This window comes from Hippocampus zosterae, chromosome 18 (assembly GCF_025434085.1).
Source record: "Hippocampus zosterae strain Florida chromosome 18, ASM2543408v3, whole genome shotgun sequence".
Classification (NCBI taxonomy): domain Eukaryota; kingdom Metazoa; phylum Chordata; class Actinopteri; order Syngnathiformes; family Syngnathidae; genus Hippocampus; species Hippocampus zosterae.
The window spans coordinates 3,665,423-3,685,287 of NC_067468.1; the positions used below are offsets into that span (position 1 = coordinate 3,665,423).

Genomic DNA, 19,865 nt, shown 5'->3' on the forward strand with positions numbered 1-19,865 from the left:
CAATGAATAGAATAGGGCAATAATTGAGAGATTTGGCACGGCGTTGAATTCTCCGGCAGTAAGTCAACTGCCCGAGCACAAAGATAAAGCCTGTGTAATTAGCCCTTGATGGGTGACAGGTGTGTCGGCGGTAGGCAGGAAAAACCTGCCCCCTGCTGGCAAACACGGGACGTGACACCTAGTGTGTTGGCCAATATGGCTGCACTATTGGGGATGCCGAGGGATGAGAATCCAGGGTGTTGCTCATGATTTGGCCTGTATGGCCTACCCACTGGGGACGCTGAGGGATGAGAATCCGGGGTGCACCAATATTTTGCCAATGCAGACGTCCCACTGGGGATGCCTAAGGATGAGAATCTGTGGTTTTCGGCCTTGCCGCTTACATGCTGTGATTTCTCCAGATTCTCTTAATCTTTCCATGATATTATAGACCATAGATAATGAAATCTCTAAATTTCTTGGAATTGTACATTGAGGGGAGGTTTGCATGTTCTCCCCGTGTCTGCGTGGGTTTTCTCCGGGTATTCCAGTTTCCTCCCACATTCCAAAAACATGCATGGCAGGTTAATGGAACGCTCAAAATTGTCCCTAGGGGTGAGTGTGAGCGCGGATGGTTGTTCGTCTCTATGTGCCCTGCGATTGGTTGGCAACCGGTTCAGGGTTGCTTGAAGACAGCTGGGATAGGCTCCAGCACCCCCTGCGGCCCTTGTGAGTATAAGTGGATTGGAAAATGGATGGATGAATGCTTGTCCTGAAGCTGTTCGACAATTGTCTCACGTAGTTGTTCAAAAAGATGTGAACCTTGCCCCATATTTGCTAGTGAATGACCAGTAGCGTGGTAAAATAACGACAGTTATGAAAATGACGCAGAGTCCTTGAGCTCTTTAAAGTTTCCACTAGTGTTGAAATACTGATAAGCAACAGTTATCCAAATAATGCAGAGTGGCGATGCGACAATATGGTAATATAATATAATATAATATAATATAATATATAATATATATATAATATATAATATGGTAATGCTACGTTCACACCGCACCACCTATTCCCAACTTGCTAATTTTTTGGCTCTGTCCCGGTGTTGGAAGCTGGCTGTGTTGTACAGCTTCCACTGCCCACAACCCGCAATGACTATTTCGTCCTATATTTCCTATTATTTTCATCATTTACATTCAGACAGGTAGTAGCTTTTGGGAAAAAAAAGCTATTTTTCAAATCGGTTTCACCAAACACTAAGAAATAAAGTGTGGCAAATGTAAAATGGAGTGAATGACACAGATTTAAGTGACACTTTCTATCTTGGCCTCATTAACTGGGAAAATGAAGGAGAAAAACTCAACAGCATCACAAATGCTGAAAAAAAATTATCACTTACCTGCTGATTAAAGGGAATTTTATAATTATGAGACTGGACAATGGTGCAAAAGCAAATGTCATTAGCATGTCTGATGTAAGAGAAATGCAGGTAATGCCAAAAATACACAGAAAGAGTTGAAAGATTACAATGGCCACCCATGAAGTGCTTGGGTACTTGTAAATCTCATGTCAATGTCAAAGGTAACAGTGTACAATGTACAATTTTTGGTTGTTACTGACATATGTGAATCACTTTTGGGTGATAAGAGCTGTGAAGAGCTAAGACTGCTGAGACAGACTCAAAATGTGACACTAATGTTATTGTCCCAAAATTGTTCAAAGGTTTTGTGTACAATACCCTTGACATACAAAATAAGACAAATATCCCGGGAGACTGTCGGTTGATTAGGAGCACCCGTGGCAAAACGTGGTTGTCTGAAAGAATGATGAGTTGAGAACATAAAAAATCAAGCATGAGTATTACCAAATACTCACATGAGAAAAAAATGGTGAAATCAGTGAAATGGTAAGAGCAACCTATTTTACAAAACTTAAAGCTTCACAAGGTTTCTGGCATTTAAGACTGGATGAGTGCAGTAATAAATACTGCACCTTTGATAAACCTAGCTGGTATTGTATCTGACTGAATACCCAATTTGTCATATGGCTAGAACACTTTATAACACCATTTGAGGATTCCATCCATCCATCCATTACCAAGGTTGCTTATCCTCATGAGGGTTACGGGCATGCTGGAGCCTAAACCAGTTGTCTTTGGGCAGTTGGCGGGGGACACGTTGAAGTGTTTGCCAGCCAATTGCAGGTTACACAGACAAATAACCATTCACACTCACAGTCACACCTAGAGACAATTCAAGGTACGTACTCAATTTACCTCCCATGCATGTGTCATGATCCTGTTTTGGTCTGGCCAGCAGGTGCCATTAGCGGACTTCGGCACGCACCTGCTGCCAATCTTTAATTTGTGAACACTGTATTTAAGGTCTCTTCTGCATTACACCTGTGTCGGAGAATTGTTTTTGGTATTGCTATTCTCGCTGCTCATGGACTATTGTGGTATTGACCTCGTCGTGTTTCGCGTTTTGCAATTTCGGTACACCAGCTTTTTGTGTGATTTTGGCTTTGTGATTTGGCTTTTGCTCGCGTGTATTTGGATACATTGTTTTTATTTGTATTCGCGGTCTTTATTTTTCTCCCTTGCCTTTTGTGCAAGCGCTTTTTGTTATTCGTTAATGTTCTCTCTGGTCCCTGTTTGACCAGCGCTTTGTGTTACCTCTTTATCGGTGCGATTATAAGCATTAAAACCTATTTTTGTTTCAGAGACCATGTTTACGTCTACGTTTTTGGGATCCAGACTTTACTCGGCTTGTCCGAGTCGTGACAGCATGTTTTTCGAATGTGGGAGGAAATCGCAGTACCTGGAGAAAACCCATGCACATACAGGCACGAATAGAACATGCAAACTCAACACAGGAAGGCCAGAGCCTGGGATTGAACCCTGGATTTCTGCACTGTGAGATAGACGTACTCAGCACTCCTGCACCATGTCGCTCTTAACCGCCATTAGGAATAAAATCTACATCATAAATATTCCACAGAGCAATGGAAAATATTGAAGGCTTAGGGGGAGTCAATGACATTATCGTATGGGGCTTGACTCTCCAAGAGCACAACCAGAGGCTTTATAAGGTGATGGAGTGCATACAAAAGTATGGACTGAAACAATAGAGCCAAGTGTGAGCGTGAAGTGCAAGAGGTCCTTTTCCTTGGGGGCAAACTTACAACAAGAGGCATACAACCAAGACCAAACCAAGACAAAATAAAAGGGATACTGAACATAACGAGACCAACAGACAAAACATGTACAATGCTCAGTATGGGAATTGTAAATTTTATAGAAATAAATCTATCTATAAATATATCTATTATATATTATATTATACAATACAATACAATACAATACAATACATGCTGATTTATATAGTGCTTTCACAACAGCAGCAGCTGTAACAAAGCGCTTTACAAAACAGTTAACATAAAGTAAAATAATAAACACAACACATAACATAAAACACGGACAGTCGTGCAGTCCTAACCACTTTTCTGTCACACGCTTTGTTGTTTGAAGCAGTTTGAGATGAAAGAGGAGAGTATCAAGGTGTCCTTTAACCAGCGGATAAGAGACGTTATGCTCAAAATGTGCACACGTCGGCTACAAGCTAAGTTTCAAAGTCAACAAGAAGCTGTAGCATCCATTGACGAAAAAAGAGATTGGTTCACTTCTCCTATCCCATGGAAATCCATTTCAATTCCAAACGGCGACTCACGGTTCCAAATACGCATCGGCGCTCTTCGCCAACGCTCCTGTCTCCTCATCCTCAACTTCAGCGGCCATCCATCCAGCCGCACCAACGCCAACTGTCCAACAGCGCTGACATAGCCACTGAACAAATCGGGGTTGTGAAAAATGCTGCCCATTACTGGCGCAAAAAACACAAGCGCCCCAGGTCTGTCCAGCACCGACAGTCAATGGCGCCGACATTCCTCCCAATCAAAATCTGTGCTGGTACAGGCTCTGCTGCCGAGAAGGCGCAACCACCTAGCACAGATACTGCTCCTTTGACGAATAATTCATTCATTCATTCATTCATTATTATATTATTATAAAATATATATTATCTATCTATCTATCTATCTATCTATCTATCTATCTATCTATCTATCTATCTATCTATCTATCTATCTATCTATCTATCTATCTATCTATAGATTTATTATATATAGATTTATTGTCAATGACGAGAGACAATAAAACGAATGACATGCCGGCTCAGACGTCGCCCGGCCAAACAAGGTCTGCGTCAGGTGCTGGGGAACCAGAGCACCTTGATGAAAAATGGGCTACTGGAACAAAGCGGAGATGGGCGAGATGCGATAACATGGCTCTGTTGGAATGCTACTACTCAAGCAACCCTAGTCAGAGGGGTTACATGCAGAGAATGTGGGCTAAATGGTTACTTCGAAACCCACAGTCACGGTTGACAACGAAACAACGAGTAGCTCAGTGTTCCAACATCCACAAATGGCAACTGCTATCACAACTTGAGATTGATGAGGTACAACGCCGGTTCCACGGTGAAGGGCCCCAGGCTGCCAGATCAGAGGAGGAGGTCATCCCAGAGATTGGGAGGCAAGCCCCAATGAATATAGATGATGAGATTGGGAGGCCAGCCACAATGAATGAAATGCTGAGCGAGGCAGCAACTGACCTGAAAGCTAAGATCATTGCGACAATGAAAGCTGGGCAACCTAGAAACCGATTACAACGGCTATGTGAAGTACCATCTGAAAGTCTCATAGAAAGTGTGAATGCAGCACTGAGGGCGATCCCTACCGTAACGATCACAGAAACCAATGAGCTGATATACGCTTCAGCATCAGTGATCCTAGAGACTCTGGGCTATAAAAGCAACCATGAAAGCCATGAGATACGTTACCCACCATGGAAAAGACGGTTGGAGGCTAAGATCAAGGCGGCCCGGAAAGAAATGCTGAGCGAGGCAGCAACTGACCTGAAAGCTAAGATCATGGCGACAATGAAAGCTGGGCAACCTAGAAACAGATTACAACGGCTATGTGAAGTACCATCTGAAAGTCTCATAGAAAGTGTGAATGCAGCACTGAGGGCGATCCCTACCGTAACGATCACAGAAACCAATGAGCTGATATACGCTTCAGCATCAGTGATCCTGGAGACTCTGGGCTATAAGAGCAACCATGGAAGCCATGAGATATGTTACCCACCATGGAAAAGACGGTTGGAGGCTAAGATCAAGGCGGCCCGGAAAGATGTGAGTCAATTGACGGAGGCCCAGAGAGGTGTGATGAAAAGGCCGATACCCGAGAGGTACATCCAGATGACCATACCTGAAGCACTCGAAACTGTCACGTTGTGCCCGAAGCGATAAAATGATCGCTTCGTGCACAACAAGATAATGAGGTGGATCCCCGAAATAGCAGACAAAGCAAAGGTGGTCCGAGAACAAATGGGTTTTAATACAAAACACAAAATACCCGTCCGGGAGCAACAAACAGAAAACGCTGGTCAAAATCAGGACCAGGAATAAAAGGAAGCAACAGAAAACGCTTGCGAGAAAACAGCAAGGATTATAGTTGGCAACAATAGGAATTAATAAGAGTAGATTTAACGACGCGCAATCACAGCCACAAGGCTACACAGCAATGAATAGATTAAGGCAGTAATCGAGAGAATTGGCTCGGGGTGGAATACTCCGGCAGTAAGTTAACTGCCCGAGCACAAAGATAAACCCTGTGTAATCAGTCCTTAATGGGTGACAGGTGTGTCGGCGGTAGGCAGGAAAAGTCTGCCCCCCTGCTGGCAAACACGGGACGTGACAGTACCCCCCCCTCAACGGACGCCTGCCGGCGGCCTACCCGGCTTGGTCGGATGAGCTGCGTGGAAGTCGCGCAGAAGGGACGGATCAAGGATCCAGGAGCGGGGCACCCATTGACGATCCTCAGGCCCGTAGCCCTCCCAGTCGACCAGATACTGGAATCCCTTACCCCTGCGCCGAGAGTCCAGGATGGCACGAACCGTGTACACCGGGTCACCGTCGACGACCTGCGGAGGGGGGGGCGGAGTGGAAGGCGGAGCCAAGGGACTGGAAACCACTGGTTTGAGCAGGGAAACATGGAACACGGGGTGAACCTTCATGGCAGGCGGCAGCCGGAGCCTGACCGTGACGGGGCTGACGATGGACTCGACCACGAACGGTCCAGTGAATCGGGGCCCCAGTTTCGCGGACGTGCCGGCCAGGCGGAGATCCCTCGTAGCCAACCACACCTCCTGGCCCACCACGTAAGTAGGTGCCGGGCGCCGACGACGGTCCGCGATTTGCTGGTTCCGGGTCGCCGTGCGGGCCAATGCAGCTCTGGCCTCTTTCCATACGCGGTGGGCTCGCTTGAGGTGATGCTGCACAGACGGGACCTCCACCTGTCCTTCCTGGGACGGGAACAGCGGCGGTTGATACCCGTAGGCCGACATGAAGGGGGACCTACCAGTGGCTGAAGAGACGAGGGTGTTGTGTGCGTACTCCACCCACGGTAGGTGGTCGACCCAGGAGGAGGGACTGCGCAGGCATACACAGCGGAGGGCCGCTCCCAGATCCTGGTTGGCACGCTCGGCTTGTCCGTTGGACTGGGGGTGGTATCCCGAGGTCAGACTGACCGTGGCCCCGAGGGATCGGCAGAACCGCTTCCATACGCGGGACACGAACTGGGGCCCCCGATCCGAGACGATGTCCTTCGGGATCCCATGGAGACGGAAGACGTGTTGGACTAGGAGGTCGGCGGTCTCCAGCGCAGACGGCAACTTAGACAGCGGAACAAAATGAACCGCCTTAGAGAACCGGTCCACGATGGTGAGGACGACCGACCGCCCACGGGATGGAGGGAGGCCCGTGACGAAATCCAGGGCGATGTGTGACCAAGGTCGAGGAGGGATGGGCAATGGCTGGAGCAGTCCTGCCGGAGGCCTATGTGAGACCTTGCCGCAGGCGCAGGCGGAGCAGGCATTGATATAGTCCACCACATCCCTCCGAAGCTCCGGCCACCAGAACCGCTGGGTGACGAGATGCACAGTCCGGTTCACCCCAGGATGGCAGGCCACCTTGGACCCGTGCCCCCACTGCAACACCTCCGAGCGCAGAGGTGGGGGTACAAACAACTTCCCTGCGGGGCATCCAGCCGGGACCTGGACACCATCCAGGGCTTCCTGGACCTTCTGTTCGATCTCCCATCTCAACGCCCCCACGATGCACCGGGTTGGGAGGATGGTCTCTGGTGACCGGTCCCTCTCCACGGGGTCGTGGAGACGGGAAAGGGCATCGGGCTTGGTGTTCTTTGAGCCAGGAGAGTATGTGAGGATGAAGTTAAAACGGGTTAAGAATAGTGCCCACCGGGCCTGACGGGGGTTGAGTCTTTTAGCGGAGCGGAGATATTCCAGGTTCTTGTGGTCGGTGTAGACCGTGAACGGTTCCTTAGCCCCCTCGAGCCAGTGGCGCCATTCCTGTAGGGCGACGATTACAGCTAGCAGTTCACGATTGCCCACGTCGTAGTTGGACTCTGCTGTACTGAGTCGACGAGAGAAAAAGGCGCAGGGGTGCAATTTCTGGTCGACCGGGGAACGCTGGGACAGAACGGCCCCGACCCCCGAATCCGAGGCGTCCACCTCTACGACGAACGGGAAGTCCGGGTTAGGATGTTGCAGTACCGGGGGATTTGTGAATGCGGCCTTTAGGCTGGAAAATGCCGACCCCGCAGCCGAATCCCATTTGAATGGGACTTTTGTGGACGTCAGACGGGTCAACGGGAGTACCTTTTGGCTGTAGTTGCGAATAAAACGACGGTAGAAGTTAGCGAACCCCAAGAAGCGTTGCAACTCCTTCCGGTTAGTCGGTGTTGGCCAGTTCGTCACCGCCTCCGTCTTGGTGGGGTCTGCTCTCAGCTTGCCCTGCTCAATTATAAACCCCAGAAAGGAGATGACAGGTACATGGAATTCACACTTCTCTGCCTTGACGAAGAGCTTGTTCTCTAATAAACGCTGCAATACCAGCCTGACGTGTCGCTTGTGTTCTTGAATTGATTGGGAAAAAATTAAAATATCGTCGAGATAGACGAAACAGAAAATGTTCAGCATGTCTCTCAACACGTCGTTGATGAGATTCTGAAAAACGGCGGGGGCATTTGTCAGCCCGAAGGGCATAACCAGATATTCAAAATGGCCGAGCGGGGTCTTAAAAGCAGTCTTCCACTCGTCACCTTTCCGGATGCGAACCAGGTGGTAGGCACTGCGTAAATCTAATTTTGAAAAGACTGTGGCTGACTGTAAAGGGGCGAAGGCGGAGTCTAGCAATGGTAGCGGATACTTATTTTTTACTGTGATGTCGTTCAGACCCCGATAATCCACACACGGTCGCAGGGATTTGTCCTTCTTTCCAACAAAGAAAAACCCCGCACCTAACGGCGATTGCGATGGTCTAATTAGACCTGCAGCGAGCGAGCTGTTGATGTATTCCGTCAGTGCCTCGCGCTCGGGTTTAGACACCTGATACAGCCGGGAGGTTGGCAACGGAGCGCCCGCCCGCAGGTCTATGGCGCAATCGTAGGGTCGGTGCGGGGGCAAAGAGCGTGCGCGATCCTTGCTGAACACTTGACGCAAGTCATGATAGCAGTCTGGCACTCCGTCAAGGCAGATAGTTTCGGGGATGTCGTCACCGGCGCGTTCGTGCTGCCCTACGGCTGATCCTAAACAACGTTCATAACAGTTCCGGCTCCAACTCTCTATTGCCGGACGCTCCCAGGAAATTACGGGGTTGTGAGTCCTGAGCCAGGGCAAGCCGAGAATAACCGGAGCGTTACGGCACTGCAATAAATCGAACCGTAGATGCTCAACATGGTTACCGGATAATTTTAGTTTTAGTGGTTCTGTTCTTTGCGTCACGACCCCCAGGAGGCGTCCATCGAGATCACAAACCCGCTTTTTATCGGCCAACTTCTCGACATAACAGCCCAGGTCGGCGGCGAAGTCGGTATCCATAAAACAACCATCAGCCCCCGAGTCTATCAGAGCCCTAACCCGCCGCGACCGGGGCCCCTCAAATATCTCCCCCTCGAGTTCCAGTCTCCCGGTGTGTCCCGGCCGGGAGTCAGTTCGCCGAGGCGTGGGGGACTCTGCGCGGGGTCGGGACTCACAGTTTTTGGAGGGCGAGGATGGGGAATGTTCCGGTCGGCTGGGAGCAGCATGAGGTCCTCGTTGACAGCTGTCAGGCCGAGCCCGATCGTTGAATCGGCGCTGTCTCTGCTCCGGTCCAACGTTTTCGCCACCCAGCTGCATCGGCTCCTCCCCGCAGTACGTGGCACACCGGGACGGAGAACGATCACCTCCCCGCTCACGGTTTCTCTCTCTCAGGCGGTTGTCCAATCGCAGGGAGAGCTCGATTAACTCCTCCAGGTTGGAGCTGTGGTCGCGAGTCGCCAGCTCATCCTTGAGTTCGGTGTTTAATCCACGGCGAAACAGTCCGCACAGCGCCCGGTCGCCGTAGCCACTCTGGGCGGCCAGAATCTGGAACTCGATGGAGTAGTCCGCCACCGATCGCCTCCCCTGGTGGAGTTGAAGTAGCCGGCCCTCAGCCTCTCTGCCCCGCACGGGATGGTGGAACACCCGGCGAAACGCCGCCACGAAGCCGTGGAATGAAGACCGGAGGCTCGGCTTCGCGTCGCTTGTCGCCATCGCCCATGACGCCGCCGGACCTGTCAACAGGCTCATAATATATGCCACCTTCGCGGCGTCAGTAGCATAGAGGTAAGGTTGCTGGTCGAAAACGAGCGAGCACTGGTGGAGGAAGTACCCACACTGCCCGTGCTCACCCCCGTAACGTGGGGGGTGTGGAAGCGAAGGCTCCCTCATCATTGTGGGAAATGATGCGGGTGCCTCAGGGGTGGCAGGACGAATCACGGAGGGAGGTGCTCTCCGTTCCTCCACCCGTACAAGACGGGGTTCGAAATCATCGAACCTGTGAGCCAGCATGGAAACCGCGCTGCTGATTTCCGAAATGGCTTGGCCCTGCTGACTTAACTGTTGCTCTCGGCAGGACAGAACGGAAAAAATCTTTTCTAAGTCTGCGGGATCCATGGTGGCCGGAGTATTCTGTCACGTTGTGCCCGAAGCGATAAAATGATCGCTTCGTGCACAACAAGATAATGAGGTGGATCCCCGAAATAGCAGACAAAGCAAAGGTGGTCCGAGAACAAATGGGTTTTAATACAAAACACAAAATACCCGTCCGGGAGCAACAAACAGAAAACGCTGGTCAAAATCAGGACCAGGAATAAAAGGAAGCAACAGAAAACGCTTGCGAGAAAACGGCAAGGATTATAGTTGGCAACAATAGGAATTAATAAGAGTAGATTTAACGACGCGCAATCACAGCCACAAGGCTACACAGCAATGAATAGATTAAGGCAGTAATCGAGAGAATTGGCTCGGGGTGGAATACTCCGGCAGTAAGTTAACTGCCCGAGCACAAAGATAAACCCTGTGTAATCAGTCCTTAATGGGTGACAGGTGTGTCGGCGGTAGGCAGGAAAAGTCTGCCCCCCTGCTGGCAAACACGGGACGTGACAGAAACTGCCAAACAAAGGCTCCAAGCCTTGTCCAGTCGCCTAAAGCGGTACATGAAAGAGAATGAGGCCAGGCGAATAAACAGGCTGTTCGCAACACAACCTGCGAAAGTGTACGCTAAGTGGCATGGTCCTAACAACAGAGCTGACCCACCAAGACTGGAAACTGAAAGGTACTGGAAAGGCATATGGGAGAAGGAGGTTGCACATAACAGCAGTGCACAATGGCTGGTGACCCTGAGAGAGGAGCACAGCAACCTCCCTGAACAGAACCCAGTTACCATAACAGTGGCAGACATACAGGAAAGTCTCAGATATGAAGAACTGGACAGCACCAGGCCCGGACATGGTCCACACCTACTGGCTAAAGAAACTCACAGCACTCCATGAGCGCCTAGCAGTACAAATGAACCAGCTGCTGAGGGATGGGACTCACCCAGAATGGCTAACCGAAGGGCGAACAATCCTGATCATGAAGGATCCCTCGAAGGGTGCAGTTCCATCCAACTATCGGCCAATAACCTGTCTCTCCACAACATGGAAGCTCATGTCAGGCATCATTGCGGGTAAGATAAGTAGACACATGGATCAATACATGAACGAAGCGCAGAAGGGCATTGGTAGAGATACTAGAGGAGCCAAACATCAACTCCTGGTTGACAGAACAGTCGCACAAGACTGCAGGTCCCGACGTACCAACCTGTGCACAGCTTGGATTGATTACAAGAAAGCCTATGACTCGATGCCACATACATGGATCACTGAATGCTTGGAGTTGTATAAGGTGAACAGGACCCTAAGAGCCTTCGTTGCGAACTTGATGAGGATGTGGAAAACCACACTTGAAGCCAATGGCAAGCCACTTACCCAAGTGTCCATCAAATGTGGCATATACCAAGGTGATGCACTCTCCCCACTGCTGTTCTGCATAGGACTGAACCCCCTAAGCCAAGTAATCACCAAGACAGGCTATGGATACCGCCTCAGAAATGGAGCTACGATCAGTCACCTCCTCTACATGGATGACATAAAGCTGTATGCTAAGAGCGAAAGGGACATAGATTCCCTGATCCACACAACCAGGATCTACAGCAGCGACATCGGGATGTCATTCGGGCTTGAGAAATGTAGTCGGATGGTGACTCAGAGAGGAAAGGTAGTCCGCACTGAAGGGGTCTCACTCCCAGAAGGAACAATAGCAGACATTGAGGACAGCTACAAGTACCTTGGTATACCACAAGCCAATGGCAACCTCGAACTGGCAAAAAGGAAAGCGGCTACGGCCAAATACCTCCAGCGAGTGAGGCAAGTCCTAAAAAGCCAGCTCAATGGCAAGAATAAGACCCGGGCAATAAACAGCTATGCCCTGCCAGTGATCAGATACCCTGCAGGAATAATAAGGTGGCCAAAGGAAGAGATTCAGACCACGGACGTTAAGACCCGAAAGCTCCTAACCATGCATGGAGGGTTCCATCCCAAATCCAGCACCCTGAGACTGTACGCAAGCCGAAAGGAAGGAGGCCAGGGAGTAGTGAGTGTGAGAGCCACTGTCCAGGATGAAACATCCAAGCTCCATGAATACATCAAGGAGAAGGCTCCAACGAATGACGTACTCAGAGAATGTCTCAGACAATGGGGAACAGAAGATGAGGCGCTGGAAGAGGGACCATCATGGGAGGACAAGCCCCTACACAGGATGTACCACCGGACCATAACTGAAGTGGCTGATCTCAAGAAGTCCTATCAGTGGCTAGAGAGGGCTGGCCTGAAGGACAGCACAGAGGCACTCATCCTGGCTGCTCAGGAGCAGGCCTTGAGCACCAGAGCCATCGAGGCCCAGATATACCACACCAGACAAGACCCAAGGTGTAGGTTGTGCAAAGAGGCACCTGAGACGATCCAACACATAACTGCAGGGTGTAAGATGCTGGCAGGGAAAGCCTACATGGAACGCCATAACCAGGTGGCTGGCATAGTCTACCGAAACATCTGTGCGGAGTATGGACTGGAAACCCCAAGGTCAAAATGGGAAACACCTCTGAAGGAGGTGGAGAATGACAGAGCGAAGATCCTGTGGGACTTCAAGATCCAGACTGACAAGACGGTAATGGCGAACCAACCAGATATCGTGATCATAGATAAAGGGCAGAGGAAAGCCGTTGTAGTGGATGTAGCGGTCCCAAGTGATGGAAACATCAGGAAGAAGGAACATGAGAAACTCGAGAAATACCAAGGGCTCAGAGAGGAGCTGGAGAGAGCCTGGAAGGTAAAGGTGACAGTCGTGCCTGTGGTGGTCGGAGCACTCGGGGCAGTGACCCCCAAACTAGATGAGTGGTTGCAACAGATCCCTGGAACAACATCGGACATCTCAGTCCAGAAATGTGCAGTGCTGGGAACAGCAAGGATACTGCGCAGAACCCTCAAGCTTCCTGGCCTCTGGTAGAGGACCCGAGCTGAATGAGGGACGGACACCACCCGAGGGGTGAGATGAGGATTTTTTAATTTATATATATATATATATATATATATAAATTTATTCCCAACCGTACAGCAAAGACATCCTGCATCCATGCGATCTGGCATTCCTTCATTGGCTCCTTGTACATTTTAGTTATTTTTAAGATTCAAATACATTTGTTTTCAAATCTTTAAATGGCCTCGCCCCACCTTACCACGTTGAGCTCCTCCACCCAGAGTCTCAGGTCTGCAGACCAGACACTTCTAGAGGTACTAAGGACTAAGCCAAGGCTCAGATGGGATCAAGCCTTTTCCAATGCCGGTCTCTCTCTCTTTGGAATGACTTCCCACAAAATTTCAGGTTTGCCGTGTAATTGACTGGCGACCAGTTCAGAGTGTAGTTTGCCTTTTTCCCTTCGTCAGCTGCAACGGGCTCCAGCACTCCCCGCAATGCTGTCCAGGATAAGCGATGTTGAAAATGGATGAATAGTTAAATTCATTCATTCGCGGGCAACTTCCGGGTTGAGTGAAAGCTGGCGTGTCTGGCTGCCGCTGCTCTCCCACAACTTTTTGTGTTTTTACGGGCGACTGTTTTACTGTCCTCGCATTACTGTCTTCATACGACAATCATTCCACTCCAGCCCCCAATCAACTCTTGCTTCACACCCTCAACCATTTTCGACTGTTTTTGTTCTGGTGTCGCAGCGTCCTACCTGCTCGGCTCTCGGACCAGGCCCCGTGCCATCTCCGCTTCGTTGTGCCCCGTGATGGGGGTCGGCAGGGCCTGTGTCTGGGTTCTACTGTTGTGGACCATCCTATCGCTCCTCCATCGACCTGCCGAGGGTCTTCTCCAGTACTCGGTGGCTGAGCTCCTCAGGCTCCGCTTCCAATGGCTGGGCTCTACACGAGTTCCCGGACATCGCTCGCTTTCCTTCCCGGAAAGACATCCACCGTGGTCTCGTCGGGGCTTCCGCCTCGACCGGTTCAAAAGCATCACTTCCTTCTGGTCATCCTTCCGTCGGCCATCCAGAAACGCCAGCCGGTCCATCGACCATGGTGTGTTAGCCGGCTTGGCTAGGTCGGCAAATGGCCCTCGCAGCAGAGATACTGCTGGCGTCAACTTCGGGCGACTCAACATCCGTTCGCTTACTGGGAAGGATAATCTTATCCAAAATATCCTCACTGACCGTAAACTTGACATTCTCTGTTTGAATGAAACCTGGAAAACTCCTGGAGACTTTTCACAGCTTAACGACTCTACTCCCCCGGAGTAGAGTCGTTAAGCTGTCGTTAAGAATATACACATGGACAACTCTCCCTTCCTCTTACCATTGACTTCACTTCTTCACTTGATAGTTTGGTTTCTATCAGTTTGTAGACTTCCCCACATACATCAAAGGTCACACCCTGGATCGGATTTGCTGGTCTGGTCTCACCCCCTCCAACTGTACTGCTAACAATTCGATACACATCACGATCCACTGCCAGCGATGCGATACTTAAACGAGACATGGAATTTTCTGGCGATACGATGCGATACGTTTCACCGTCGTCACGATGCGATACGATTCGATACACATTAAGTTCAAATCAATGCGATCCGATACGATACAATGCAATTTGTTGCGATATTGTGCAATTAAACATGATGCAAATAAGCAAAGAAAAAAAGCTTTTAAAAAGATGGAATTCAGTATGATATTACAAAAAGGATACCACTTTATTCCTTATAAAGAGTAGAACTTGTAAAACAACTTATTTAAGCCCTTTCACAATTGGGTTTTGTGCAAAGAAAATGTAAACAATTTGGCACCTGAGACTCACAGCTGTTGCTATAGTGTAAACACAAACAGACTATTCTCACTGAGTGTCTTATATGAAATATAATAATAATATATATATGTATATGAATCTCTAGCGCAAGATGTCCACCCATCCACTGTAAGTGCAACTCTTTGCGCACTGTTCAGCGACACAGTAATCTCACTTCTCACTTTGTTGTACACATCGGGAATATGTTTGTAAGTGAACACAGACCTGTCTGGTATTTTATACCTGGGTTCCAAAACGTGCACGAGCTGTCTGAAACCCTCGTTGTCCACCACGCTAAGGCGATCCTCACCTGGTTTACCAAGAGTTTCTCCGGTGTCCGACGAGGAACTGGGCGGGGAAGCGGGAGGGAAACTTGTCGGTGATCTGGTGCCATCGGTTTAAGTGGGTCTGCATATTTGTGGTGCTGCCGTTGTATGGCTTCTTAGTGCGACATTCCTTGCAAATTACGGAGGTTTTATCAATCTTTCCGTCTTTCTTTTCGAAGCCGTAGTATTTCCAAACATAAGATTTGAATGTTGCGCCTGCATTAAATATAGTAGTTTCCTTGCTGCTGCGTGCGCTGACTTCCATAATGTTTCGCTCGTTGTGTACTGGACTGTATGTGACGCACGGCTACCGTCCGTATTCAACACAAAACGCAAAGCAATGATGGTGCATTCATTGCGCCTAGGAAAGGGCAGATATGTGACGTTTAACATGAATAAAACGGCGATTGAATCGGATTTTACCGATACCCATCAATGCATCGTGATGAATCGCGATTTCACCGATACCCATCAATGCATCGTGATGAATCGCGATTTCACCCGTCAATCGCGTCGTACCCAGTGAATGAGCCGATGCACTCGGATCGCGGACGTGCGCATCGATGTATCGATTAATATCGATTATTTTCCACACCCTTACTCTGGACTCATCTGCTCCAATGCTGCAAATATGAAGACTCTCTTTTCCCTCTGGAACAAAATCACTCAACCCCCTGTCTCCCTACCACCTTACTTTTACTTGTCTGACACCTGCAAAGCTCTTCTCCTATTTTTCAATGAAAAAAATCAACAAAATCCACCAGCACCTGGGCTCCTCTGTACCTCTCCCCTCCTCTGACCATCTTACCCCTTGCCAACTATTATCTTCTTTTGAACTCCCCCATCTGTCATTAATTTCACACCTCATCATTAAATCCAAGACTTCCTCCTGTCAGCTCGATCCCCTCTCTACAGTCCTGGTCAAATCCTGCTTACCCTCTCTGCTTCCTTTCATCTCAGCCATTATTCATTCCTCTCGGTCAACTGGAATTGTTCCTATCCCCTTCAAAACTGCAGCTGTCACCCCAATCCTGAAAAAAACTGGTTCAGATCCCAATGATTTCAATAACCTACGCCCCATCTCCCACCTTCCTTTCATCTCTAAAATTCTTGAGAAAATTGGTGCCTCTCAGCTCTGCTCCCACCTCACCGACAATAGTCTCTATGAACAATTCCAGTCCGGCTTCCGTCCCCGTCACAGTACTAAAACAGCCTTCATAAAAATCATTAATGATCTTCTCATGGCAGCAGACTCTGGCTTAATCTCCATCCTCATCCTCCTTGACCTGAGTGCAGCTTTCGACACCATCTCTCACCCCATCCTCCTTAACAGATTCTCCACCATAGGCATCACCCACACCTCCCTACGTTGGTTTCACTCTTATCTCACTGGCCGCTCTCAGTTCATCCAACTCACTTCTTTCACCTCAGAATCCCTCTTCTGGTGTGCCCCAGGGTTCTGCCCTGGGTCCCCTCCTTTTTATCATCTACCTTCTTCCCCTTGGCAATATTGTTCGCAATTTTGGATTACACTTTCACTGCTTCGCGGGTGACACCCAGCTCTACCTCACCAGCAAACCCGATGCCTCCCTCCCACCCTCCTCCCTCTCTCACTGTCTCTCAGAAATCAAATCTTGGTTCACCCATAACTTCCTCAAGCTAAACAGCAATAAAACAGAACTCCTCCTCGCCTGTACCAAAGCAGACAGTTTTTCCCTCATAATTGATAATTCCATGATATCTCCTTCCCCCCAGGTTAAGAGCCTGGGTGTCATCCTCGACAGCTCACTATCCTTCCACTCCCACATCAATAACATTACCCGGTCTGCACATTTCCACCTCCGGAATATCAATCGTCTCCGCCCCTCACTCACTCCTCACATCACTGCTATCCTTGTTCACAGTCTCGTCACCTCCCATATTGCAATTCACTTCTCTTCGGTGTCCGTCACAAATTCCTCCATAAACTTCAACTTGTTCAGAATTCAGCAACCCGGATCATCACGAGATCCCACTCCTTCCATCATATCACCCCCATCCTCCGACAGCTCCACTGGCTCCCTGTCAAATTTTTGAATTAATTCCAAAATATTTCTCTATACATTCAAAGCCATCCAGAACCTCCCCCCCACCCCCATCTGTCAGATCTTCAAATTTCCATTCCTTCTCGCTCACTCAGGTCCTCATCCTCCCTCCACCTCTCTCTACCCTCTGCCCGTCTCAGTACAATGGGGTGCAGAGCCTTCAGCCGCTCTGCCCCCCAAACTCTGGAACTCACTTTCACCCAATATTCGTAATATTGACTCTTCCTACATTCAAAAGCCAGCTCAAAACCCACCTATTCAGACTTGCATATCCACCTTAAATCTTTCTCTTCTTTTGTTTATAATTTTATCTGTGGTTTTATTATTTGCTCTTTGTTGTAAAGTGTTCTTGAGTGTTGTGAAAGGCGCTTACAAATGAAATGTATTGTTATTAAACTTTAGGCAAGCCCCCTCGCTGCTCATTATTTATTTTCCTCCATGTACAGCAGTGGTGGTTGTTTTAAAGTGCACTATAAATACAGTTGAGTTGAGTTGAGCCAAAGCAGGTTAGTTGGCCTCCTTGACCTGTGCAGCCTCTTCATGTTGTAATCCCTGTTGCCGTTCGGAACAATCCCCTTGCTGCACTAATCTTCTCATGACAGAATGGCTCACATATATGATTTAAATTTAAGGTTATTGACTCGCATTTCTCCCTTACATACTTTTATCCTATTATTCTTATGAATTTCTATTTCATTCAATTCAGAATTACAACAATGCAAGACTCTTACTTACTGAATATTTTCGAAAGATTATAGAAATTAGATGTGCATTTTTTAAATTATTTTCCGAACAATGAAATAAATAAAAACACACACACACACACATACACACACACACACACACACACGCACACACACACACACACGCACACACACACACACACGCACACACACACACACAGACACACACCAAAAGACATTTGGAGGGCCACAATTCCTTTTTTGCAGAATTCCAACTCAATATGTCTTTGCATTGGGATTTTCTTCATCAATATCAAGCCTTGTTTTTCCACTCTGATCCTGCAATTCAACTTGAGTTGGCAGAATGGGGAAATGTAATGTTTCTCCTTGATTGTAAGCAACATATTTTAATTTTCTCAAAACTCGTCAGTCTGCTTTGTAATTTGGTGCAGAGTTGGTTTTTAAATTAATCATATTGAATTCAAATTCCGGTAGTCATACTAGCCTAACGCTGCGGTCAGACCGAACGCAAGCCGAGTGATTCTGGCTTCACGTTTTCAATGTTGTGGAACATTGTGGGACACTATCATTATGTTCTGTGGCACACAGAGGAAAATGTCACAGCCAGCTTCCAGTAGATACCAGGATAGAGGAAAAAACTTGCAGGTTTGGACAATGCCGAATGAGAAATTTGGCATATCTGGTTATTGATTTTTTTTTTCACGTTTACCACTTTTCAACTGTCAAGCAAGATAGCATTTTTGCAGTCAATATAATAACACAACCACTGTTCACCAGGTTAATAAACGGTGTTCAAACTTTTTTCATCTGTCAAATAATATAATAATATCGCTAAATTTATCAAATAAACATACAGTACAATAAACTATGTGACATACAATTCTTCATCCAGATAATGTGCTTTATAGTCTGGTGCACTGTGGTGAAAATGTTTAAAATAGACCCGTTCATTGATATTGTGCCTAAAACTCCAGTGCACCCAACGGTCTGGAAAATAGGGTATGCAAATGTAACAAAGTGACATAACGCTTCTCATGTCCATCAATACAGTCGAAGAACACGTTACAAAGTCCGCATCACAGTTGACTTCATTCTGCCGTGCAGGAGTTACCACTCATAAATCTTGTTCTAAGAATTTTGAAAGTTCCTAACAAAAGTATTTAGTGTTTTTTTTTTTGAGTAATTTTTTGAAAGCTGCTACATTCCTACAAAAAAAACACGTTCTGCTTGCTTGTTAACATATACCGGTAAATGTTTTATATTCAAATCACACTCCTTTTTTCAGCCATGCCTTCTTTCCTTGCGGCATTCTAAAGATTACTAAACATTGGTAAAAATGCTTTACAATACTTCTACTGCTGCTCAGTAAACAATACACAAGTGTACATTTCAATAAACAAGTGAATGAAACAGACATATTGATCCATCTTGTGATTGGAGACTATGAGCATAAGCAACCATGAGCATATGGTTCACAGCCCATGTTGATAGTGACTACTTAGTGCCACTCCTTATGATGATTAAATCTACTCAGTAATAATGCTAATACATGCAAGCTAAACACAATAGGTTTACAGACAGGCTTCAAGATTAAATTGTTCTTGCAAATCAAAGTTATGGTTACACTCAGGAAACAAATTAAAATACAACCAAGTTGCCTCTACTCACCCCATTTGAACATCATCGTTGTCAAAAACAGAGTTTTAAGATTAAAATACGCTTTCCTAAAATCCATTTTACATGATGTGACGAGCGTATTATAAAAACGGTGATACTGTAATCCTGACATTAAATGGAGAGACTCCTTGTTTGTTACTGTCACCTTGTGCGAATAGACAGGCAAAGAACATACTGTTTTTGTCGAGCTGCCAGTAAGCACAGCCCAGGTCTTAAGATCCAGT

At 47.8% G+C, this 19,865-nt stretch overlaps 1 protein-coding gene across 1 annotated transcript in view; it reads right to left on the reverse strand.

The window, feature by feature from the left end:
- LOC127590697 (fibropellin-1-like) overlaps positions 1 to 19,865 on the reverse strand; it is a 50,701-nt gene extending 30,836 nt beyond the window's left edge. Inside the window, exon 1 of the mRNA XM_052050133.1 lies at positions 19,633 to 19,865. Within this exon, the coding sequence (XP_051906093.1) occupies positions 19,633 to 19,753 (121 nt within the window). The 5' untranslated portion in view covers positions 19,754 to 19,865. The remainder of the gene's footprint in view (positions 1 to 19,632) is intronic.